The 27,230-nt window shown below is 45.5% G+C and overlaps 1 protein-coding gene and 1 gene segment (V, D, J or C); both read left to right on the top strand.

Moving 5' to 3' along the window:
* Positions 1 to 673: 673 nt before the first annotated feature.
* LOC129831605 (Ig lambda chain C region-like) lies at positions 674 to 6,207 on the top strand. The segment is given in 2 exon segments: positions 674 to 1,486; positions 5,376 to 6,207. Coding segments are annotated over 2 exon segments (372 nt in total).
* An 837-nt stretch (positions 6,208 to 7,044) lies between these two features.
* Positions 7,045 to 27,230, top strand: part of LOC129867629 (immunoglobulin lambda-1 light chain-like) — a 36,750-nt gene continuing 16,564 nt past the window's right edge. The window contains exons 1-3 of the mRNA XM_055941156.1: positions 7,045 to 7,048; positions 7,201 to 7,260; positions 7,426 to 7,754. Coding sequence (XP_055797131.1) covers positions 7,045 to 7,048; positions 7,201 to 7,260; positions 7,426 to 7,754 — 393 coding nt within the window. The remainder of the gene's footprint in view (positions 7,049 to 7,200; positions 7,261 to 7,425; positions 7,755 to 27,230) is intronic.

The raw sequence follows: 27,230 nt of genomic DNA, 5'->3' as shown, positions 1-27,230 counted from the left end.
TAGAACTGTGGAAGTCTGTTAACCCCCAGACATGTCAATCAACTATGAGAGTAGCTGGTGATAGGTTAACTGTAGAGGCCCCTCCCTCTGGTCCTCCCTGTATGTGTCCTTATAGGTGGGTCCTGCAGCCTCTCCTCACACTCCAACCCTACTCATCTCTCAGCTGGACAGTAAGGGCCGTTCACACCACACACTGACAACATGCTGGGGACACTCTGCACTCTCATCACTGCTCTAACATGTAAGGAGTCTGACTTCCTGGAGGTTTTACTTCCTGTTTTATTATTAATGAGTCTGTATGTTTCTATTTACTACATGTCATCTTCTTATTACCCAGGTGTCAGTGGTGTGACTGTGGTGACACAGAAGCCTCCTGTTGTAACGGTGAGGAAAGGAGAGACAGCGACTCTGGACTGTAACATGGGGACTGTTCAGGATAAGTCTGCTCGTTGGTATAAACAGGTTCCAGGAGGAGTTCCTCAGTATGTGATAAGGTTCTACCATGGTAATAGTGCTCCTACCTATGGCTCTGGTTTCTCCTCTCCTAAATTCACATCTAATCATCAGTCTAAATCAGATTATCGTTTGATTATTAATTCTGTTGAGGAGACAGACTCAGCAGTGTATTACTGTAATACATGGGACGACTCTGTTAAAGAGCACGTATCACAGTGATATACACCATGACAAAAACCTCTTCACCAAACACACTCACTTCTGCTTTCAGATGTTCTGAATATAGACACTAACTGAATGTCAAGTCATCCTGAACCAGTGTGTCTGCAGTAGGAGAACATTCCATGCTTGTGTTTTACACAAAACCCTTCACACATTTACTAGAATGTTGTCATTAACAATTACACCTAGTTGTCCCAAAGCATGAATGATAAAGTGATATTCCAGAAGGTTCAGTCCTAACAGAAGACTCCATGTATCAGACAACCTCCATGATAGTCAGTCCCCTGGTTTACAGTAGAGACATATTACATCAACAGTCATTTAGTGATGTACTGTTAGTTCAGAACCCCACTATCAGGTCCAGATAATGTTATTATAATGTTATTATCTATATTATGACATGCTGATTTTAAGGAAACTAACCAACATAACTCACATGAAACTAAATATTGCTCTTTTCAGTGTAACCAAAATGACCCCATATGGTTTTTGTTAGTCCAATATAAAATATATATATTTTTGATAGTTGAATAGTTACAGTAATTTAAATTGATTAAAAGTCCATCATACAGAAGCTGATAGAGTGAGATATAGAGGCCCCTCCCTCTGGTCCTCCCTGGCTTGGTGATAGGTTAACTGTAGATGCCCCTCCCTCTGCTCCTCCCTGTCTGTTTCCTTATAGGTGGGTCCTGCAGCCTCTCCTCACACTCCAACCCTGCTCATCTCTCAGCTGGACAGTAAGGGCCGTTCACACCACACGCTGACAACATGCTGGGGACACTCTGCACTCTCATCACTGCTCTAACATGTAAGGAGTCTGACTTCCTGGAGGTTTTACTTCCTGTTTTATTAATAATGAGTCTGTATGTTTCTCTTTACTACATGTCAGCTTCTTATTTCCCAGGTGTCAGTGGTGTGACTGTGGTGACACAGAAGCCAATTGTTGTAACGGTGAGGAAAGGAGAGATGGCCACTCTGGACTGTAACCTGGGGACTGTTCAGAATAGTGGTGCTCGTTGGTTTAAACAGGCTCCAGGAGGAGTTCCTCAGTTTGTTTTATATTTCTACCACCCTAATAGTGCTCCTACCTATGGTTCTGGTTTCTCCTCTCCTAAATTCACATCTAATCATCAGTCTAAATCAGATTATCGTTTGATTATTAATACTGTGGAGGAGACAGACTCAGCAGTGTATTACTGTAATACATGGGACAGCTCTGTTGAAGAGCACGTATCACAGTGATATACACCATGACAAAAACCTCCTCACCAAATACACTCACTTCTGCTTCATGCGTGGCAGTGGGTGAACTCTAAGAAACAGCAGTTGGTCAGTGATTATTACAACACATACATGACACAATGGGAGATCTGGAAATGGAAGAACCATCCATCCCTACACGTCAACAAGATTATAAGAAGACATTGTCTGAAAGGAAACTGATTTTGTCTGTCTTGTTATGATCATCATCATCATCACCATCAGGTCAAAACTGCATCATATGGATATTGCTGATGGATTCAGAAGGACCAGACACCAACAGCAGAATATGATGTTACACAAGAAAAGGAACTCTAGAAAAGCCTGAGATGTTTGTAGTGAGAGTGAAGCTCTGTCTGAATGGGATGTTTCAGTTCCTGTCCTCTCAGTAGAGAGAGTGAAGCTCTGTCTGAATGGATGTTTCAGTTCCTGTCCTCTCAGTAGAGAGAGTGAAGCTCTGTCTGAATGGATGTTTCAGTTCAAGTTCAATCAAGTTTATTTTATATAGCCCTTCGTACATCAACTAATGTCTCGAAGTGCTGTACAGAGACCCAGCCTAAAACCCCAAACAGCTAGAATGCAGGTGTAGAAGCACGGTGGCTAGGAAAAACTCCCTAGAAAGGCCAAAACCTAGGAAGAAACCTAGAGAGGAACCAGGCTATGAGGGGTGGCCAGTCCTCTTCTGGCTGTGCCGGGTGGAGATTATAACAGAACTATGCCAAGATGTTCAAAAATGTTCATAAGTGACAAGCATTGTCAAATAATAATCATGAATAATATTCAGTTGGCTTTTCATGGCCGATCATTAAGAGTTGAAAAACAACAGGTCTGGGACAGGTGGCGGTTCCATAACCGCAGGCAGAACAGCAGCAAGGCCAGGCGGACTGGGGACAGCAAGGAGCCACCACGCCCGGCAGTCCCGACGTATGGTCCCAGGGCTCAGGTCCTCCGAGAGAAAGAAAGAGAGAAGGAGAAAATTAGAGAGAGCCAAGATTTTCAAAATGTTCATAAATGACAAGCATGGTCAAATAATATTCAGGAATAAATCTGTTGGCTTTTCATAGCCGATCATTAAGAGTTGAAAACAGCAGGTCTGGGACAGGTAGGGGTTCCGTAACCGCAGGCAGAACCGTTGAAACTGGAATAGCAGCAAGGCCAGGCGGACTGGGGGCAGCAGGGAGTCGTCATGCCCGGTAGTCCTGACGTATGGTCCTAGGGCTCAGGTTCTCAGAGAGAGAAAGAAAGAGAGAACGAGAGAATTAGAGAAAGCATACTTAAATTCACACAGGACACTGGATAAGACAGGAGAAGTACTCCAGGTATAACCAACTGACCCTAGCCCCCCGACACAAACTACTGCAGCATAAATACTGGAGGCTGAGACAGGGTCGGTCAGGAGACACTGTGGCCCCATCCGAAGATACCCCCGGACAGGGCCAAATAGGAAGGATATAACCCCACCCACTTTGCCAAAGCACAGCCCCCGCACCACTGGAGGGATATCTTCAACCACCAACTTATAATCCTGAGACAAGGCCGAGTATAGCCAACAAAGATCTCCACCACAGCACAAGCTCTGGAAGCTCTGTCTGAATGGGATGTTTCAGTTACTGTCCTCTCAGTAGAGTGAGTGAAGCTCTGTCTGAATTAATGTTTCAGTTCCTGTCCTCTCAGTAGAGAGAGTGAAGCTCTGTCTGAATGGGATGTTTCAGTTCCTGTCCTCTCAGTAGAGAGAGTGAAGCTCTGTCTGAATGGGATGTTTCAGTTCCTGTCCTCTCAGTAGTGAGAGTGAAGCTCTGTTTGAATGGGATGTTTCAGTTCCTGTCCTCTCAGTAGAGAGAGTGAAGCTCTGTCTGAATGGATGTTTCAGTTCTTGTCCTCTCAGTAGAGAGAGTGAAGCTCTGTCTGAATGGGATGTTTCAGTTCCTGTCCTCTCAGTAGAGAGAGTGAAGCTCTGTCTGAATGGGATGTTTCAGTTCCTGTCCTCTCAGTAGAGAGAGTGAAGCTCTGTCTGAATGGGATGTTTCAGTTACTGTCCTCTCAGTAGAGTGAGTGAAGCTCTGTCTGAATTAATGTTTCAGTTCCTGTCCTCTCAGTAGAGAGAGTGAAGCTCTGTCTAAATGGGATGTTTCAGTTCCTGTCCTCTCAGTAGAGAGAGTGAAGCTCTGTCTGAATGGGATATTTCAGTTCCTGTCCTCTCAGTAGAGAGAGTGAAGCTCTGTCATAATGGGATGTTTCAGTTCCTGTCCTCTCAGTAGAGAGAGTGAAGCTCGGTCTGAATGGGATGTTTCAGTTCCTGTCCTCTCTGATAAGAGAGAGTGAAGCTCTGTCTGAATGGGATGTTTCAGTTCCTGTCCTCTCAGTAGAGAGAGTGAAGCTCTGTCTAAATGGGATGTTTCAGTTCCTGTCCTCTCAGTAGAGAGAGTGAAGCTCTGTCTGAATGGGATGTTTCATTTCCTGTCCTCTCAGTAGAGAGAGTGAAGCTCTGTCTAAATGGGATGTTTCAGTTCCTGTCCTCTCAGTAGAGAGAGTGAAGCTCTGTCTGAATGGGATTTTTCAGTTCCTGTCCTCTCAGTAGAGAGAGTGAAGCTCTGTCTGAATGGGATGTTTCAGTTCCTGTCCTCTCAGTAGAGAGAGTGAAGCTCTGTCTAAATGGGATGTTTCAGTTCCTGTCCTCTCAGTAGAGAGAGGGAGGAGGTTATTGTACGGCTGTGTATACAAACTGAATCACTGTGGTATTCGGACCAGGAACCAAGCTCATTGTTACTGGTGAGTTCCCTTCTAATGTTTTATTCTACTGAATATGTTTTGTTTCTAATATAGTGTTGGTCTGATATGTTTTATGTTTTAATTCATAAAATGTTAACTATATTTACTGACTTAATATTTTGTACCTGCTTAAATCCTTTCTGTTGTTTGTAATAAAAAAAAATTACATTTAGGTCCAGAAACATTTTGATGACTGTGTTAATGTCTCTGGTTGGTCTGCTCTGTTCATGTTTAATCATGAATATATTGTGTTTCTGTTGTCTGTATAACTCAATGTAAAGGAGATATTTCATCTCAAAGGGTTTCATCCAGATCAAATTCTCAGAATATACATTTAAACAATCACATTTATTTCTCAATTATTTGTATTTTACAGTTAAAATGTCCACATTTCATTCAGCTTTTAGCATTTTAGTCTTCCAGAACTGTGATGTAATATTATAAATAATGTATCCTGACATGTCTCTGTCTCTCTGCTCCATGGAAAATAACACCTTAACACCGTATGATTCCTTCTATCAATATCATTGTAAACATCAGGAAGAGCAGTTCTCTATTTAATTGCTTTTAATGCAGGGTGTATTGGTAATGATACCAACATGTACTGAAATATAAACTGGTATCCATTGTGTTTTCTTCTCATCCCATCCGTTGACTACTTTCTACAGATGGAGATCTGGCTACACCTGCTGTGACCCTGTTCCCTCCATCCACTGAAGACCTCAAGTCCAGCAGAGCAACACTGGTGTGTCTGACTAGTAACCTGTCTCAGAAGTCCAAGGGGTTGGCAGATGTCAGCTGGATGTCTAATGGTGAATCAGTGACAGAAGATGTTTCTACCAGCCCTGCTGAGCAGCAACCAGACAAAACCTTCCAGATCAGCAGCTATCTGACCATTCAGACTGCAGACTGGGACAAGGACCTGGTGTTCACATGTAAAGTGTCGTTGGGGTCAACATTCTCTGAGAAAGAGATCAGAAAGACTAGTTGTAGTCTGTAAATCAATAGTTTCAGACAATCAATACAACTGGTAGTTTGTTATAGCTTCACAGCGAGTGAAGCTGTTATTTTGTTAGAACTGTTAAGTGATGTGTTGATCCTTGCTTTGCTGTTAAATATAGACGTTAAAATCCTAACAACATGGATGATATTGGGCTGAAGTCTGAATGCAGCAGTGAATAGTATGACAATAACCAATGTAATGTCAAATAGTTGTTGAGGGTTGTTTCTCATGACAAGTTACTATTGATGCATTCACTGTACTGGCATCATGTTCTCTAAAACATAACATCTGAAACACTGTCATGATGACTAGGTCTCTCTACTATTGATGCATTCACTGTACTGGCATCATGTTCTCTAAAACATAACATCTGAAACACTGTCATGATGACTATACCTCTCTACTGTTGTGAAATGAGTTGAATTATTAATGTATAATAGAGGAGTAGTTGGAGCTTTGCTGTATTGTGGATATTAAATAAAGAACATTCTAAAGAACACGTGTTTGTATTTGAGCATGTTGATGAGCATCAGTGTTAGCAGCACTGAATGAGGGTGAATCTGGATAATGACTGTTTAATTTGAACCAAGACAGAAGAGCCCAGAATCCTTACCTGATTTATTATCATAAGAAGGATTGTGACCAACCAGAGATGACCTAACAGTTGACTGTAGCCTTACATGAGGATGCAGGATTGCCAGGTGAATGTTTAGAGAGTTAGAAGCTGCCATTATTACATGGTATAAACTGTTCTCGAATATTAACATTAGATGTTGGACTCAGTATCATTTCAGCATTAATTACAACTGTATAGGTCTGGTCTTCACTTATTCTCCCACTGACATCAATCCATGACTAAGTGAACAACAGGAACAGCTGTCTGTAGACCACTGGTTTCAGTCCCACCCAAAGACCAGCTGATGGTTTCATATCTAGTATTTCTAGTTATCAGAGTCATTCACCAGGGACGTGTTCTAGATCTGACACTGAGTTACAGGCAGTGATGTGTTGTTCCCTTTCTCCCCCAGAACACCTGCTTCCCCTCCTCACCTTATTTATAGCTTCATGTAAATTAAGAGGTTATTTTATCTCCTCTCAGAACTGTGTGTCTGGGGGGAGAGGACAAAAACTGAGACTATGTCCCTAATTGCAATCTATTCCCTTTACAGTGCACTACTTTTGACAAAGGCTCATTGGGTTCTGGTCAACAGTAGTGCACTATAAAAGGATTAGGGAGACATTTGGGACTCATGTTGAATAACTCATTATGTTGTCCCTATGTAGAACTAGTATAGGATTCTAGGACTCCAGTTATGGTTTGATGGAGGTAGAATATGAGTCAGTGATGAAGACAGGGCTTCATGTAGATCAATGAGAGCAGCTGGTGATTGGTTAACTGCAAAGTCCCCTCCCTCTGGTCCTCCCTGGCTTTGTGATAGGTTAACTGTAGAGGCCCCTCCCTCTGGTCCTCCCTGTCTGTCTCCTTATAGGTGGGTCCTGCAGCCTCTCCTCTCCTCACACTCCAACCCTGCTCATCTCTCAGCTGGACAGTAAGGGCCGTTCACACCACACACTGACAACATGCTGGGGACACTCTGTACTCTCATCACTGCTCTAACATGTAAGGGATTTACTATATGTTCAACATGAATCAAAAAAAGTAATTAAAAGTTGTTAATTCATGTATGATGAAATGTCTTATTTAATTCCCACAGATGTCGGTTGCCAGAAAGCAGTGACACAGACACCTTCAGTACTGACTGTCAGTACAAAGGGGACTGCCACCTTTCACTGTGACATCACCAAAGATGAAAGTCATTATGTAATCTGGTATAAACAGGTTCCAGGAGGAGCTCCTCAGTATGTGTTAAGGTTTTACCGTACTCATGCCTCTCCTAATGAATATGGATCTGGTTTCTCCTCTGATCGTTTCACATCTAAAGCCACGTCTGATAAGGATTATCAGTTTATAATCAGTAATGTGGAGGAGACAGACTCAGCAGTGTATTACTGTCAGACATATGATGCCTCTGTTAAAGTGCACGTATCACAGTGATATACACCATGACAAAAACCTCCTCACCAAATACACTCACTTCTGCTTTCAGATGTTCTGAATATAGACACTAACTGAATGTCAAGTCATCCTGAACCAGTGTGTCTGCAGTAGGAGAACATTCCATGCTTGTGTTTTACACAAAACCCTTCACACATTTACTAGAATGTTGTCATTAACAATTACACCTAGTTGTCACAAAGCATGAATGATAAAGTGATATTCCAGAAGGTTCAGTCCTAACAGAAGACTCCATGTATCAGACAACCTCCATGATTGTCAGTCCCCTGTTTTACAGTAGAGACGTATTACATCAACAGTCATTTAGTGATGTACTGTTAGTTCAGAACCCCACTATCAGGTCCAGATATTATTCTCATTATGTTATTATCTATACTATGACATGCTAATTTCAGTAAACTAACCAACACAACTCACATGAAACTGAATACTTCTCTTTTCAGTGTAACCAAAATGATCCCATATAGTTTGTTATACCAATCTAAAATAGATATATTTTTGATAATTGAATAGTTACAGTGTGTTACGAATCCCTTTGGCCCGGCAGTCTAGGGGGGATGGTAACGAGACCCGTAACATAACACATGCAAATTATAGTAGTGAAAAAGTAACAGTGAGAATGAAATAACCACAGACAACTAAATTACCGTCAAACACTCATGGTTTATTTTTAAACACGCGGTAAAGGAGGGCAAGAAAAGGGGCTGAGCTGGACCCAAGGAAAGAAACACATATCCCAAAACACCCCTAAGCTAGTCTAGCCTACTTCAATACAGCTAACTAACTAACCAAAAATACAGCGGGTGGTCCACCCAGTTCTAACTAGTGTTCTTAGACAAAGTATTCCTACGGGTAGTGTATGCCCATGGGCGACTTGTCTTGGTACCCCCTTTAGCCACCATCAAACAAACAGTCAAACACCACAACAAAACAATACTCACAGGGTAACAGACAAAGTGTCATGTAGTTGCAAACCACAAGAGATCTAGAGAGAAATTGCATGACATAGAGATCGAGCTCCAGAGAAAACAACTGACAGGGTTTTAAACCAAGGGAAAGGGAATGTGATAGAGTAAGAGAAAAGGAGCAGGTGTCTTCTGATTAGCGACTGATTGGGGAATGATGATTGCCACCTGTGAGGGGAGAAGGAGAGAAAATAAATACAGACACAGGATACACACACACACAGGATACCTGTATCCGTAACACAGTAATTTAACTTGATCAGAAGTCCATCATTACAGAAGCTGATAGGCTTAGATATAGAGGCCCCTCCCTCTGGTCCTCCCTGTCTGTCTCCTTATAGGTGGGTCCTGCAGCCTCTCCTCTCCTCACACTCCAACCCTGCTCATCTCTCAGCTGGACAGTAAGGGTCGTTCACACCACACACTGACAACATGCTGGGGACACTCTGCACTATCATCACTGCTCTAACATGTAAGGAGTCTGACTTCCTGGAAGTTTATTTTCTAGTTTATTGATAATGAGTCTGTTTGTTTCTCTTTACTACATGTCATCTTCTTATTTCCCAGGTGTCAGTGGTGTGACTGTGGTGACACAGAAGCCTCCTGTTGTGACAGTGAAGAAAGGAGAGACAGCCTCTCTATACTGTAACCTGGGGACTGTTAATAATAGAGACGGCCACTCTGGACTGTAACCTGGGAACTGTTGATAATAGAAACGGCCACTATGGACTGTAACCTGGGGACTGTTGATAATAGAGACGGCCACTCTGGACTGTAACCTGGGGACTGTTGATAATAGAGATGGCCACTATGGACTGTAACCTGGGGACTGTTGATGATAGAGACGGCCACTCTGGACTGTAACCTGGGGACTGTTGATGATAGAGACGGCCACTCTGGACTGTAACCTGGGGAGCACTGTTGATGATAGAGACGGCCACTCTGGACTGTAACCTGGGGACTGTTGATGATGGAGACGGACACTCTGGACTGTAACCTGGGGAGGACTGTTGATGATGGTGACGGACACTCTGGACTGTAACCTGGGGAGGTCTGTTGATGATAGAGATGGCCACTCTGGACTGTAACCTGGGGACTGTTGATAATAGCACCCCTAAAAACGAAAAACATTTGTCATAAGAAACTAGCTCCCTGGTATACAGAAAATACCCGAGCTTTGAAGCAAGCTTCCAGGAAATTGGAACGGAAATGGCGCCACACCAAACTGGAAGTCTTCCGACTAGCTTGGAAAGACAGTACCGTGCAGTACCGAAGAGCCCTCACTGCTGCTCGATCATCCTACTTTTCCAACTTAATCGAGGAAAATAAGAACAATCCAAAATTTATTTTTGATACTGTTGCGAAACTAACTAAAAAGCAGCATTCCCCAAGAGAGGATGGCTTTCACTTCAGCAGTAATAAATTCATGAACTTCTTTGAGGAAAAGATCATAACCATTAGAAAGCAAATTACGGACTCCTCTTTGAATCTGCGTATTCCTCCAGGTCTTAGCTGTCCTGGATCTGCACAGCTCTGCGAGGGCCTGGGATCGGGAGAGACACTTAAGTGTTTTAGTACTATATCTCTTGACACAATGATGAAAATAATCATGGCCTCTAAACCTTCAAGCTGCATACTGGATCCTATTCCTACTAAACTGCTGAAGGAGCTGCTTCCTGTGCTTGGCCCTCCTATGTTGAACATAATAAACAGCTCTCTATCCACCGGATGTGTACCAAACTCACTAAAAGTGGCTTACTAAAAGATTTATTCCTGATTATTATTTGACCATGCTTGTCATTTATGAACATTTTGAAAATCTTGGCTCTCTCTAATTTTCTCCTTCTCTCTTTCTTTCTCTCGGAGGACCTGAGCCCTAGGACCATACGTCGGGACTACCGGCCATGGTGACTCCTTGCTGTCCCCAGTCCGCCTGGCCTTGCTGCTATTCCAGTTTCAACTGTTCTGCCTGCGGTTATGGAACCCCTACCTGTCCCAGACCTGCTGTTTTCAACTCTTAATGATCGGCTATGAAAAGCCAACTGAGATTTATTCATGATTATTATTTGACCATGCTTGTCACTTATGAACATTTTTGAACATCTTGGCATAGTTCTGTTATAATCTCCACCCGGCACAGCCAGAAGAGGACTGGCCACCCCTAATAGCCTGGTTCCTCTCTAGGTTTCTTCCTAGGTTTTGGCCTTTCTAGGGAGTTTTTCCTAGCCACCGTGCTTCTACACCTGCATTACTAGCTGTTTGGGGTTTTAGGCTGGGTGTCTGTACAGCACTTCGAGATATTAGCTGATGTACGAAGGGCTATATAAAATAAAATTGATTGAATAGAGATGGACACTCTGGACTGTAACCTGGGGACTGTTGATGATAGAGAAGGACACTCTGCACTGTAACCTGGGGACTGTTGATAATAGAGACGGCCACTATGGACTGTAACCTGGGGTCTGTTGATAATAGAGATGGACACTCTGGACTGTAACCTGGGGACTGTTGATGATAGAGACGGCCACTCTGGACTGTAACCTGGGGACTGTCGATAATAGAGACGGCCACTCTGGACTGTAACCTGGGGACTGTTGATAATAGAGACGGCCACTCTGGACTGTAACCTGGGGACTGTTGATGATAGAGACGGCCACTCTGGACTGTAACCTGGGGACTGTTGATAATAGAGACAACCACTCTGGACTGTAACCTGGGGACTGTTGATGATAGAGATGGTCACTCTGGACTGTAACCTGGGGACTGTTGATAATAGAGGCGGCCACTATGGACTGTAACCTGGGGACTGTTGATAAGAGACGGCCACACTGGACTGTAACCTGGGGACTGTTGATGATAGAGACGGCCACTCTGGACTGTAACCTGGGGACTGTTGATGATAGAGACGGCCACTCTGGACTGTAACCTGGGGAGGACTGTTGATGATAGAGACGGCCACTCTGGACTGTAACCTGGGGACTGTTGATGATAGAGACGGCCACTATGGACTGTAACCTGGGGACTGTTGATAATAATGACGGCCACTCTGGAATGTAACCTGGGGACTGTTGATGATAGAGACGGCCACTCTGGACTGTAACCTGGGGACTGTTGATAATAGAGACGGCCACTCTGGACTGTAACCTGGGGACTGTTGATAATAGAGACGGCCACTCTGGACTGTAACCTCGGGACTGTTGATGATAGAGACGGCCACTCTGGACTGTAACCTGGGGACTGTTGATAATAGAGACGGCCACTCTGGACTGTAACCTGGGGACTGTTGATAATAGAGACCTCCACTCTGGACTGTAACCTGGGGACTGTTGATAATAGAGACGGCCACTCTGGACTGTAACCTGGGGACTGTTGATAATAGAGATGGCCACTATGGACTGTAACCTGGGGACTGTTGATGATAGAGACGGCCACTCTGGACTGTAACCTGGGGACTGTTGATGATAGAGACGGCCACTCTGGACTGTAACCTGGGGAGCACTGTTGATGATAGAGACGGCCACTCTGGACTGTAACCTGGGGACTGTTGATGATGGAGACGGACACTCTGGACTGTAACCTGGGGAGGACTGTTGATGATGGTGACGGACACTCTGGACTGTAACCTGGGGAGGTCTGTTGATGATAGAGATGGCCACTCTGGACTGTAACCTGGGGACTGTTGATAATAGCACCCCTAAAAACGAAAAACATTTGTCATAAGAAACTAGCTCCCTGGTATACAGAAAATACCCGAGCTTTGAAGCAAGCTTCCAGGAAATTGGAACGGAAATGGCGCCACACCAAACTGGAAGTCTTCCGACTAGCTTGGAAAGACAGTACCGTGCAGTACCGAAGAGCCCTCACTGCTGCTCGATCATCCTACTTTTCCAACTTAATCGAGGAAAATAAGAACAATCCAAAATTTATTTTTGATACTGTTGCGAAACTAACTAAAAAGCAGCATTCCCCAAGAGAGGATGGCTTTCACTTCAGCAGTAATAAATTCATGAACTTCTTTGAGGAAAAGATCATGACCATTAGAAAGCAAATTACGGACTCCTCTTTGAATCTGCGTATTCCTCCAGGGCTTAGCTGTCCTGGATCTGCACAGCTCTGCGAGGGCCTGGGATCGGGAGAGACACTTAAGTGTTTTAGTACTATATCTCTTGACACAATGATGAAAATAATCATGGCCTCTAAACCTTCAAGCTGCATACTGGATCCTATTCCTACTAAACTGCTGAAGGAGCTGCTTCCTGTGCTTGGCCCTCCTATGTTGAACATAATAAACAGCTCTCTATCCACCGGATGTGTACCAAACTCACTAAAAGTGGCAGTGATAAAGCCTCTCTTGAAAAAGCCAAACCTTGACCCGGAAAATATAAAAAACTATCGGCCTATATCGAATCTTCCATTCCTCTCAAAAATTTTAGAAAAAGCTGTTGCGCAGCAACTCACTGCCTTTCTGAAGACAAACAATGTATACGAAATGCTTCAGTCTGGTTTTAGACCCCATTATAGCACTGAGACTGCACTTGTGAAGGTGGTAAATGACCTTTTAATGGCGTCAGACCGAGGCTCTGCATCTGTCCTCGTGCTACTAGACCTTAGTGCTGCCTTTGACACCATCGATCACCACATTCTTTTGGAGAGACTGGAAACCCAAATTGGTCTACACGGACAAGTTCTGGCCTGGTTTAGATCTTATCTGTCGGAAAGATATCAGTTTGTCTCTGTGAATGGTTTGTCCTCTGACAAATCAACTGTACATTTCGGTGTTCCTCAAGGTTCCGTTTTAGGACCACTATTGTTTTCACTATATATTTTACCTCTTGGGGATGTTATTCGAAAACATAATGTTAACTTTCACTGCTATGCGGATGACACACAGCTGTACATTTCAATGAAACATGGCGAAGCCCCAAAATTGCCCTTGCTAGAAGCCTGTGTTTGAGACATAAGGAAGTGGATGGCTGAAAACTTTCTACTTTTAAACTCGGACAAAACAGAGATGCTTGTTCTAGGTCCCAAGAAACAAAGAGATCTTCTGTTAAATCTGACAATTCATCTTGATGGTTGTAAAGTCGTCTCAAATAAAACTGTGAAGGACCGGCGTTACTCTTGACCCTGATCTCTCTTTTGACGAACATATCAAGACTGTTTCAAGGACAGCTTTTTTCCATCTACGTAACATTGCAAAAATCAGAAATTTTCTGTCCAAAAATGATGCAGAAAAATTAATCCATGCATTTGTTACTTCTAGGTTAGACTACTGCAATGCTCTACTTTCCGGCTACCCGGATAAAGCACTAAATAAACTTCAGTTAGTGCTAAATACGGCTGCTAGAATCCTGACTAGAACCAAGAAATTTGATCATATTACTCCAGTGCTAGCTTCCCTACACTGGCTTCCTGTTAAGGCAAGGGGGCTGATTTCAAGGTTTTACTGTTAACCTATAAAGCGTTACATGGGCTTGCTCCTACCTATCTTTCCGAGTTGGTCCTGCCGTACATACCAATACGTACGCTACGGTCACAAGACGCAGGCCTCCTAATTGTCCCTAGAATTTCTAAGCAAACAGCGGGAGGCAGGGCTTTCTCCTATAGATCTCCATTTTTATGGAACAGTCTGCCTACCCATGTGAGAGACGCAGATTCGGTCTCAACCTTTAAGTCTTTACTGAAGACTTATCTCTTCAGTAGGTCATATGATTGAGTGTAGTCTGGCCCAGGAGTGTGAAGGTGAACGGAAAGGCTCTGGAGCAACGAACCGCCCTTGCTGTCTCTGCCAGGCCGGTTCCCCTCTCTCCACTGGGATTCTCTGCCTCTAACCCTGTTACAGGGGCTGAGTCACTGGCTTGCTGGTGCTCTTTCATGCCGTCCCTAGGAGGGGTGCGTCACTTGAGTGGGTTGAGTTACTGACGTGATCTTCCTGTCTGGGTTGGCGTCCCCCCTTGGTTTGTGCTGTGGTGGAGACCTTTGTGGGCTATACTCGGCCTTGTCTCAGGATTGTAAGTTGGTGGTTGAGGATTTCCCTCTAGTGGTGCGGGGGCTGTGCTTTGGCAAAGTGGCTGGGGTTATATCCTTCCTGTTTGGCCCTGTCCGGGGGTTTCTTCGGATGGGGCCACAGTGTCTCCTGACCGCTCCTGTCTCAGCCTCCAGTATTTATGCTGCAGTAGTTTATGTGTCGGGGGGCTAGCGTCAGTTGGTTACCTGGAGTACTTCTCCTGTCTATTCCAGTGTCCTGTGTGAATTTAAGTATGCTCTCTCTAATTCTCTCGTTCTCTCTTTCTCTCTGAGAACCTGAGCCCTAGGACCATAAGTCAGGACTACCGGGCATGATGACACCTTGCTGTCCCCAGTCCGCCTGGCCTTGCTGCTATTCCAGTTTCAACTGTTCTGCCTGCGGTTACGGAACCCCTACCTGTCCCAGACCTGCTGTTTTCAACTCTTAATGATCGGCTATGAAAAGCCAACTGAGATTTATTCCTGATTATTATTTGACCATGCTTGTCATTTATGAACATTTTGAAAATCTTGGCTCTCTCTAATTTTCTCCTTCTCTCTTTCTTTCTCTCGGAGGACCTGAGCCCTAGGACCATACGTCGGGACTACCGGCCATGGTGACTCCTTGCTGTCCCCAGTCCGCCTGGCCTTGCTGCTATTCCAGTTTCAACTGTTCTGCCTGCGGTTATGGAACCCCTACCTGTCCCAGACCTGCTGTTTTCAACTCTTAATGATCGGCTATGAAAAGCCAACTGAGATTTATTCATGATTATTATTTGACCATGCTTGTCACTTATGAACATTTTTGAACATCTTGGCATAGTTCTGTTATAATCTCCACCCGGCACAGCCAGAAGAGGACTGGCCACCCCTAATAGCCTGGTTCCTCTCTAGGTTTCTTCCTAGGTTTTGGCCTTTCTAGGGAGTTTTTCCTAGCCACCGTGCTTCTACACCTGCATTACTAGCTGTTTGGGGTTTTAGGCTGGGTGTCTGTACAGCACTTCGAGATATTAGCTGATGTACGAAGGGCTATATAAAATAAAATTGATTGAATAGAGATGGACACTCTGGACTGTAACCTGGGGACTGTTGATGATAGAGAAGGACACTCTGCACTGTAACCTGGGGACTGTTGATAATAGAGACGGCCACTATGGACTGTAACCTGGGGTCTGTTGATAATAGAGATGGACACTCTGGACTGTAACCTGGGGACTGTTGATGATAGAGACGGCCACTCTGGACTGTAACCTGGGGACTGTCGATAATAGAGACGGCCACTCTGGACTGTAACCTGGGGACTGTTGATAATAGAGACGGCCACTCTGGACTGTAACCTGGGGACTGTTGATGATAGAGACGGCCACTCTGGACTGTAACCTGGGGACTGTTGATAATAGAGACAACCACTCTGGACTGTAACCTGGGGACTGTTGATGATAGAGATGGTCACTCTGGACTGTAACCTGGGGACTGTTGATAATAGAGGCGGCCACTATGGACTGTAACCTGGGGACTGTTGATAAGAGACGGCCACACTGGACTGTAACCTGGGGACTGTTGATGATAGAGACGGCCACTCTGGACTGTAACCTGGGGACTGTTGATGATAGAGACGGCCACTCTGGACTGTAACCTGGGGAGGACTGTTGATGATAGAGACGGCCACTCTGGACTGTAACCTGGGGACTGTTGATGATAGAGACGGCCACTATGGACTGTAACCTGGGGACTGTTGATAATAATGACGGCCACTCTGGAATGTAACCTGGGGACTGTTGATGATAGAGACGGCCACTCTGGACTGTAACCTGGGGACTGTTGATAATAGAGACGGCCACTCTGGACTGTAACCTGGGGACTGTTGATAATAGAGACGGCCACTCTGGACTGTAACCTCGGGACTGTTGATGATAGAGACGGCCACTCTGGACTGTAACCTGGGGACTGTTGATAATAGAGACGGCCACTCTGGACTGTAACCTGGGGACTGTTGATAATAGAGACCTCCACTCTGGACTGTAACCTGGGGACTGTTGATAATAGAGACGGCCACTCTGGACTGTAACCTGGGGACTGTTGATAATAGAGATGGCCACTATGGACTGTAACCTGGGGACTGTTGATGATAGAGACGGCCACTCTGGACTGTAACCTGGGGACTGTTGATGATAGAGACGGCCACTCTGGACTGTAACCTGGGGAGCACTGTTGATGATAGAGACGGCCACTCTGGACTGTAACCTGGGGACTGTTGATGATGGAGACGGACACTCTGGACTGTAACCTGGGGAGGACTGTTGATGATGGTGACGGACACTCTGGACTGTAACCTGGGGAGGTCTGTTGATGATAGAGATGGCCACTCTGGACTGTAACCTGGGGACTGTTGATAATAGCACCCCTAAAAACGAAAAACATTTGTCATAAGAAACTAGCTCCCTGGTATACAGAAAATACCCGAGCTTTGAAGCAAGCTTCCAGGAAATTGGAACGGAAATGGCGCCACACCAAACTGGAAGTCTTCCGACTAGCTTGGAAAGACAGTACCGTGCAGTACCGAAGAGCCCTCACTGCTGCTCGATCATCCTACTTTTCCAACTTAATCGAGGAAAATAAGAACAATCCAAAATTTATTTTTGATACTGTTGCGAAACTAACTAAAAAGCAGCATTCCCCAAGAGAGGATGGCTTTCACTTCAGCAGTAATAAATTCATGAACTTCTTTGAGGAAAAGATCATGACCATTAGAAAGCAAATTACGGACTCCTCTTTGAATCTGCGTATTCCTCCAGGGCTTAGCTGTCCTGGATCTGCACAGCTCTGCGAGGGCCTGGGATCGGGAGAGACACTTAAGTGTTTTAGTACTATATCTCTTGACACAATGATGAAAATAATCATGGCCTCTAAACCTTCAAGCTGCATACTGGATCCTATTCCTACTAAACTGCTGAAGGAGCTGCTTCCTGTGCTTGGCCCTCCTATGTTGAACATAATAAACAGCTCTCTATCCACCGGATGTGTACCAAACTCACTAAAAGTGGCAGTGATAAAGCCTCTCTTGAAAAAGCCAAACCTTGACCCGGAAAATATAAAAAACTATCGGCCTATATCGAATCTTCCATTCCTCTCAAAAATTTTAGAAAAAGCTGTTGCGCAGCAACTCACTGCCTTTCTGAAGACAAACAATGTATACGAAATGCTTCAGTCTGGTTTTAGACCCCATCATAGCACTGAGACTGCACTTGTGAAGGTGGTAAATGACCTTTTAATGGCGTCAGACCGAGGCTCTGCATCTGTCCTCGTGCTACTAGACCTTAGTGCTGCCTTTGACACCATCGATCACCACATTCTTTTGGAGAGACTGGAAACCCAAATTGGTCTACACGGACAAGTTCTGGCCTGGTTTAGATCTTATCTGTCGGAAAGATATCAGTTTGTCTCTGTGAATGGTTTGTCCTCTGACAAATCAACTGTACATTTCGGTGTTCCTCAAGGTTCCGTTTTAGGACCACTATTGTTTTCACTATATATTTTACCTCTTGGGGATGTTATTCGAAAACATAATGTTAACTTTCACTGCTATGCGGATGACACACAGCTGTACATTTCAATGAAACATGGCGAAGCCCCAAAATTGCCCTTGCTAGAAGCCTGTGTTTGAGACATAAGGAAGTGGATGGCTGAAAACTTTCTACTTTTAAACTCGGACAAAACAGAGATGCTTGTTCTAGGTCCCAAGAAACAAAGAGATCTTCTGTTAAATCTGACAATTCATCTTGATGGTTGTAAAGTCGTCTCAAATAAAACTGTGAAGGACCGGCGTTACTCTTGACCCTGATCTCTCTTTTGACGAACATATCAAGACTGTTTCAAGGACAGCTTTTTTCCATCTACGTAACATTGCAAAAATCAGAAATTTTCTGTCCAAAAATGATGCAGAAAAATTAATCCATGCATTTGTTACTTCTAGGTTAGACTACTGCAATGCTCTACTTTCCGGCTACCCGGATAAAGCACTAAATAAACTTCAGTTAGTGCTAAATACGGCTGCTAGAATCCTGACTAGAACCAAGAAATTTGATCATATTACTCCAGTGCTAGCTTCCCTACACTGGCTTCCTGTTAAGGCAAGGGGGCTGATTTCAAGGTTTTACTGTTAACCTATAAAGCGTTACATGGGCTTGCTCCTACCTATCTTTCCGAGTTGGTCCTGCCGTACATACCAATACGTACGCTACGGTCACAAGACGCAGGCCTCCTAATTGTCCCTAGAATTTCTAAGCAAACAGCGGGAGGCAGGGCTTTCTCCTATAGATCTCCATTTTTATGGAACAGTCTGCCTACCCATGTGAGAGACGCAGATTCGGTCTCAACCTTTAAGTCTTTACTGAAGACTTATCTCTTCAGTAGGTCATATGATTGAGTGTAGTCTGGCCCAGGAGTGTGAAGGTGAACGGAAAGGCTCTGGAGCAACGAACCGCCCTTGCTGTCTCTGCCAGGCCGGTTCCCCTCTCTCCACTGGGATTCTCTGCCTCTAACCCTGTTACAGGGGCTGAGTCACTGGCTTGCTGGTGCTCTTTCATGCCGTCCCTAGGAGGGGTGCGTCACTTGAGTGGGTTGAGTTACTGACGTGATCTTCCTGTCTGGGTTGGCGTCCCCCCTTGGTTTGTGCTGTGGTGGAGACCTTTGTGGGCTATACTCGGCCTTGTCTCAGGATTGTAAGTTGGTGGTTGAGGATTTCCCTCTAGTGGTGCGGGGGCTGTGATTTGGCAAAGTGGCTGGGGTTATATCCTTCCTGTTTGGCCCTGTCCGGGGGTTTCTTCGGATGGGGCCACAGTGTCTCCTGACCGCTCCTGTCTCAGCCTCCAGTATTTATGCTGCAGTAGTTTATGTGTCGGGGGGCTAGCGTCAGTTGGTTACCTGGAGTACTTCTCCTGTCTATTCCAGTGTCCTGTGTGAATTTAAGTATGCTCTCTCTAATTCTCTCGTTCTCTCTTTCTCTCTGAGAACCTGAGCCCTAGGACCATAAGTCAGGACTACCGGGCATGATGACACCTTGCTGTCCCCAGTCCGCCTGGCCTTGCTGCTATTCCAGTTTCAACTGTTCTGCCTGCGGTTACGGAACCCCTACCTGTCCCAGACCTGCTGTTTTCAACTCTTAATGATCGGCTATGAAAAGCCAACTGAGATTTATTCCTGATTATTATTTGACCATGCTTGTCATTTATGAACATTTTGAAAATCTTGGCTCTCTCTAATTTTCTCCTTCTCTCTTTCTTTCTCTCGGAGGACCTGAGCCCTAGGACCATACGTCGGGACTACCGGCCATGGTGACTCCTTGCTGTCCCCAGTCCGCCTGGCCTTGCTGCTATTCCAGTTTCAACTGTTCTGCCTGCGGTTATGGAACCCCTACCTGTCCCAGACCTGCTGTTTTCAACTCTTAATGATCGGCTATGAAAAGCCAACTGAGATTTATTCATGATTATTATTTGACCATGCTTGTCACTTATGAACATTTTTGAACATCTTGGCATAGTTCTGTTATAATCTCCACCCGGCACAGCCAGAAGAGGACTGGCCACCCCTAATAGCCTGGTTCCTCTCTAGGTTTCTTCCTAGGTTTTGGCCTTTCTAGGGAGTTTTTCCTAGCCACCGTGCTTCTACACCTGCATTACTAGCTGTTTGGGGTTTTAGGCTGGGTGTCTGTACAGCACTTCGAGATATTAGCTGATGTACGAAGGGCTATATAAAATAAAATTGATTGAATAGAGATGGACACTCTGGACTGTAACCTGGGGACTGTTGATGATAGAGAAGGACACTCTGCACTGTAACCTGGGGACTGTTGATAATAGAGACGGCCACTATGGACTGTAACCTGGGGTCTGTTGATAATAGAGATGGACACTCTGGACTGTAACCTGGGGACTGTTGATGATAGAGACGGCCACTCTGGACTGTAACCTGGGGACTGTCGATAATAGAGACGGCCACTCTGGACTGTAACCTGGGGACTGTTGATAATAGAGACGGCCACTCTGGACTGTAACCTGGGGACTGTTGATGATAGAGACGGCCACTCTGGACTGTAACCTGGGGACTGTTGATAATAGAGACAACCACTCTGGACTGTAACCTGGGGACTGTTGATGATAGAGATGGTCACTCTGGACTGTAACCTGGGGACTGTTGATAATAGAGGCGGCCACTATGGACTGTAACCTGGGGACTGTTGATAAGAGACGGCCACACTGGACTGTAACCTGGGGACTGTTGATGATAGAGACGGCCACTCTGGACTGTAACCTGGGGACTGTTGATGATAGAGACGGCCACTCTGGACTGTAACCTGGGGAGGACTGTTGATGATAGAGACGGCCACTCTGGACTGTAACCTGGGGACTGTTGATGATGAGACGGACACTCTGGACTGTAACCTGGGGACTGTTGATGATAGAGATGACCACTATGGACTGTAACCTGGGGACTGTTGATGATAGTGACGGCCACTCTGGACTGTAACCTGGGGAGGTCTGTTGATGATAGAGATGGCCACTCTGGACTGTAACCTGGGGACTGTTAATGACAGTCACGGCCACTCTGGACTGTAACCTGGGGACTGTTGATGATAGAGACGGCCACTCTGGACTGTAACCTGGGGACTGTTGATAGAGACAGCCACTCTTGACTGTAACCTGGGGACTGTTGATAATAGAGACGGCCACTCTGGACTGTAACCTGGGGACTGTTGATAATAGAGACGGCCACTCTGGACTGTAACCTGGGGACTGTTGATAATAGAGACGGCCACTCTGGACTGTAACCTGGGGACTGTTGATAATAGAGACGGCCACTCTGGACTGTAACCTGGGGACTGTTGATAATAGAGATGGCCACTCTGGACTGTAACCTGGGGACTGTTGATAATAGAGACGGCCACTCTGGAATGTAACCTGGGGACTGTTGATGATAGAAACGGCCACTCTGGACTGTAACCTGGGGACTGTTGATAATAGAGACGGCCACTCTGGACTGTAACCTGGGGACTGTTGTTGATAGATATGGCCACTCTGGACTGTAACCTGGGGACTGTTGATAATAAAGACGGCCACTCTGGACTGTAACCTGGGGACTGTTGATAATAGAGGCGGCCACTATGGACTGTAACCTGGGGACTGTTGATAAGAGACGGCCACTTTGGACTGTAACCTGGGGATTGTTGATGATAGAGACGGCCACTCTGGACTGTAACATGGGGAGGACTGTTGATGATAGAGACGGCCACTCTGGACTGTAACCTGGGGACTGTTGATGATGGAGACGGACACTCTGGACTGTAACCTGGGGAGGACTGTTGATGATGGAGACGGACACTCTGGACTGTAACCTGGGGACTGTTGATAATAGAGACGGACACTCTGGACTGTAACCTGGGGACTGTTGATAATAGAGATGGCCACTATGGACTGTAACCTGGGGACTGTTGATGATAGAGACGGCCACTCTGGACTGTAACCTGGGGACTGTTGATGATAGAGACGGCCACTCTGGACTGTAACCTGGGGAGCACTGTATATGATAGAGACGGCCACTCTGGACTGTAACCTGGGGACTGTTGATGATGGAGACGGACACTCTGGACTGTAACCTGGGGAGGACTGTTGATGATGGTGACGGACACTCTGGACTGTAACCTGGGGAGGTCTGTTGATGATAGAGATGGCCACTCTGGACTGTAACCTGGGGACTGTTGATAATAGCACCCCTAAAAACGAAAAACATTTGTCATAAGAAACTAGCTCCCTGGTATACAGAAAATACCCGAGCTTTGAAGCAAGCTTCCAGGAAATTGGAACGGAAATGGCGCCACACCAAACTGGAAGTCTTCCGACTAGCTTGGAAAGACAGTACCGTGCAGTACCGAAGAGCCCTCACTGCTGCTCGATCATCCTACTTTTCCAACTTAATCGAGGAAAATAAGAACAATCCAAAATTTATTTTTGATACTGTTGCGAAACTAACTAAAAAGCAGCATTCCCCAAGAGAGGATGGCTTTCACTTCAGCAGTAATAAATTCATGAACTTCTTTGAGGAAAAGATCATGACCATTAGAAAGCAAATTACGGACTCCTCTTTGAATCTGCGTATTCCTCCAGGGCTTAGCTGTCCTGGATCTGCACAGCTCTGCGAGGGCCTGGGATCGGGAGAGACACTTAAGTGTTTTAGTACTATATCTCTTGACACAATGATGAAAATAATCATGGCCTCTAAACCTTCAAGCTGCATACTGGATCCTATTCCTACTAAACTGCTGAAGGAGCTGCTTCCTGTGCTTGGCCCTCCTATGTTGAACATAATAAACAGCTCTCTATCCACCGGATGTGTACCAAACTCACTAAAAGTGGCAGTGATAAAGCCTCTCTTGAAAAAGCCAAACCTTGACCCGGAAAATATAAAAAACTATCGGCCTATATCGAATCTTCCATTCCTCTCAAAAATTTTAGAAAAAGCTGTTGCGCAGCAACTCACTGCCTTTCTGAAGACAAACAATGTATACGAAATGCTTCAGTCTGGTTTTAGACCCCATCATAGCACTGAGACTGCACTTGTGAAGGTGGTAAATGACCTTTTAATGGCGTCAGACCGAGGCTCTGCATCTGTCCTCGTGCTACTAGACCTTAGTGCTGCCTTTGACACCATCGATCACCACATTCTTTTGGAGAGACTGGAAACCCAAATTGGTCTACACGGACAAGTTCTGGCCTGGTTTAGATCTTATCTGTCGGAAAGATATCAGTTTGTCTCTGTGAATGGTTTGTCCTCTGACAAATCAACTGTACATTTCGGTGTTCCTCAAGGTTCCGTTTTAGGACCACTATTGTTTTCACTATATATTTTACCTCTTGGGGATGTTATTCGAAAACATAATGTTAACTTTCACTGCTATGCGGATGACACACAGCTGTACATTTCAATGAAACATGGCGAAGCCCCAAAATTGCCCTTGCTAGAAGCCTGTGTTTGAGACATAAGGAAGTGGATGGCTGAAAACTTTCTACTTTTAAACTCGGACAAAACAGAGATGCTTGTTCTAGGTCCCAAGAAACAAAGAGATCTTCTGTTAAATCTGACAATTCATCTTGATGGTTGTAAAGTCGTCTCAAATAAAACTGTGAAGGACCGGCGTTACTCTTGACCCTGATCTCTCTTTTGACGAACATATCAAGACTGTTTCAAGGACAGCTTTTTTCCATCTACGTAACATTGCAAAAATCAGAAATTTTCTGTCCAAAAATGATGCAGAAAAATTAATCCATGCATTTGTTACTTCTAGGTTAGACTACTGCAATGCTCTACTTTCCGGCTACCCGGATAAAGCACTAAATAAACTTCAGTTAGTGCTAAATACGGCTGCTAGAATCCTGACTAGAACCAAGAAATTTGATCATATTACTCCAGTGCTAGCTTCCCTACACTGGCTTCCTGTTAAGGCAAGGGGGCTGATTTCAAGGTTTTACTGTTAACCTATAAAGCGTTACATGGGCTTGCTCCTACCTATCTTTCCGAGTTGGTCCTGCCGTACATACCAATACGTACGCTACGGTCACAAGACGCAGGCCTCCTAATTGTCCCTAGAATTTCTAAGCAAACAGCGGGAGGCAGGGCTTTCTCCTATAGATCTCCATTTTTATGGAACAGTCTGCCTACCCATGTGAGAGACGCAGATTCGGTCTCAACCTTTAAGTCTTTACTGAAGACTTATCTCTTCAGTAGGTCATATGATTGAGTGTAGTCTGGCCCAGGAGTGTGAAGGTGAACGGAAAGGCTCTGGAGCAACGAACCGCCCTTGCTGTCTCTGCCAGGCCGGTTCCCCTCTCTCCACTGGGATTCTCTGCCTCTAACCCTGTTACAGGGGCTGAGTCACTGGCTTGCTGGTGCTCTTTCATGCCGTCCCTAGGAGGGGTGCGTCACTTGAGTGGGTTGAGTTACTGACGTGATCTTCCTGTCTGGGTTGGCGTCCCCCCTTGGTTTGTGCTGTGGTGGAGACCTTTGTGGGCTATACTCGGCCTTGTCTCAGGATTGTAAGTTGGTGGTTGAGGATTTCCCTCTAGTGGTGCGGGGGCTGTGCTTTGGCAAAGTGGCTGGGGTTATATCCTTCCTGTTTGGCCCTGTCCGGGGGTTTCTTCGGATGGGGCCACAGTGTCTCCTGACCGCTCCTGTCTCAGCCTCCAGTATTTATGCTGCAGTAGTTTATGTGTCGGGGGGCTAGCGTCAGTTGGTTACCTGGAGTACTTCTCCTGTCTATTCCAGTGTCCTGTGTGAATTTAAGTATGCTCTCTCTAATTCTCTCGTTCTCTCTTTCTCTCTGAGAACCTGAGCCCTAGGACCATAAGTCAGGACTACCGGGCATGATGACACCTTGCTGTCCCCAGTCCGCCTGGCCTTGCTGCTATTCCAGTTTCAACTGTTCTGCCTGCGGTTACGGAACCCCTACCTGTCCCAGACCTGCTGTTTTCAACTCTTAATGATCGGCTATGAAAAGCCAACTGAGATTTATTCCTGATTATTATTTGACCATGCTTGTCATTTATGAACATTTTGAAAATCTTGGCTCTCTCTAATTTTCTCCTTCTCTCTTTCTTTCTCTCGGAGGACCTGAGCCCTAGGACCATACGTCGGGACTACCGGCCATGGTGACTCCTTGCTGTCCCCAGTCCGCCTGGCCTTGCTGCTATTCCAGTTTCAACTGTTCTGCCTGCGGTTATGGAACCCCTACCTGTCCCAGACCTGCTGTTTTCAACTCTTAATGATCGGCTATGAAAAGCCAACTGAGATTTATTCATGATTATTATTTGACCATGCTTGTCACTTATGAACATTTTTGAACATCTTGGCATAGTTCTGTTATAATCTCCACCCGGCACAGCCAGAAGAGGACTGGCCACCCCTAATAGCCTGGTTCCTCTCTAGGTTTCTTCCTAGGTTTTGGCCTTTCTAGGGAGTTTTTCCTAGCCACCGTGCTTCTACACCTGCATTACTAGCTGTTTGGGGTTTTAGGCTGGGTGTCTGTACAGCACTTCGAGATATTAGCTGATGTACGAAGGGCTATATAAAATAAAATTGATTGAATAGAGATGGACACTCTGGACTGTAACCTGGGGACTGTTGATGATAGAGAAGGACACTCTGCACTGTAACCTGGGGACTGTTGATAATAGAGACGGCCACTATGGACTGTAACCTGGGGTCTGTTGATAATAGAGATGGACACTCTGGACTGTAACCTGGGGACTGTTGATGATAGAGACGGCCACTCTGGACTGTAACCTGGGGACTGTCGATAATAGAGACGGCCACTCTGGACTGTAACCTGGGGACTGTTGATAATAGAGACGGCCACTCTGGACTGTAACCTGGGGACTGTTGATGATAGAGACGGCCACTCTGGACTGTAACCTGGGGACTGTTGATAATAGAGACAACCACTCTGGACTGTAACCTGGGGACTGTTGATGATAGAGATGGTCACTCTGGACTGTAACCTGGGGACTGTTGATAATAGAGGCGGCCACTATGGACTGTAACCTGGGGACTGTTGATAAGAGACGGCCACACTGGACTGTAACCTGGGGACTGTTGATGATAGAGACGGCCACTCTGGACTGTAACCTGGGGACTGTTGATGATAGAGACGGCCACTCTGGACTGTAACCTGGGGAGGACTGTTGATGATAGAGACGGCCACTCTGGACTGTAACCTGGGGACTGTTGATGATGAGACGGACACTCTGGACTGTAACCTGGGGACTGTTGATGATAGAGATGACCACTATGGACTGTAACCTGGGGACTGTTGATGATAGTGACGGCCACTCTGGACTGTAACCTGGGGAGGTCTGTTGATGATAGAGATGGCCACTCTGGACTGTAACCTGGGGACTGTTAATGACAGTCACGGCCACTCTGGACTGTAACCTGGGGACTGTTGATGATAGAGACGGCCACTCTGGACTGTAACCTGGGGACTGTTGATAGAGACAGCCACTCTTGACTGTAACCTGGGGACTGTTGATAATAGAGACGGCCACTCTGGACTGTAACCTGGGGACTGTTGATAATAGAGACGGCCACTCTGGACTGTAACCTGGGGACTGTTGATAATAGAGACGGCCACTCTGGACTGTAACCTGGGGACTGTTGATAATAGAGACGGCCACTCTGGACTGTAACCTGGGGACTGTTGATAATAGAGATGGCCACTCTGGACTGTAACCTGGGGACTGTTGATAATAGAGACGGCCACTCTGGAATGTAACCTGGGGACTGTTGATGATAGAAAAGGCCACTCTGGACTGTAACCTGGGGACTGTTGATAATAGAGACGGCCACTCTGGACTGTAACCTGGGGACTGTTGTTGATAGATATGGCCACTCTGGACTGTAACCTGGGGACTGTTGATAATAAAGA

This window comes from Salvelinus fontinalis, chromosome 2 (assembly GCF_029448725.1).
Source record: "Salvelinus fontinalis isolate EN_2023a chromosome 2, ASM2944872v1, whole genome shotgun sequence".
NCBI lineage: Eukaryota > Metazoa > Chordata > Actinopteri > Salmoniformes > Salmonidae > Salvelinus > Salvelinus fontinalis.
This window is presented reverse-complemented; position numbering and strand designations above follow the sequence as displayed.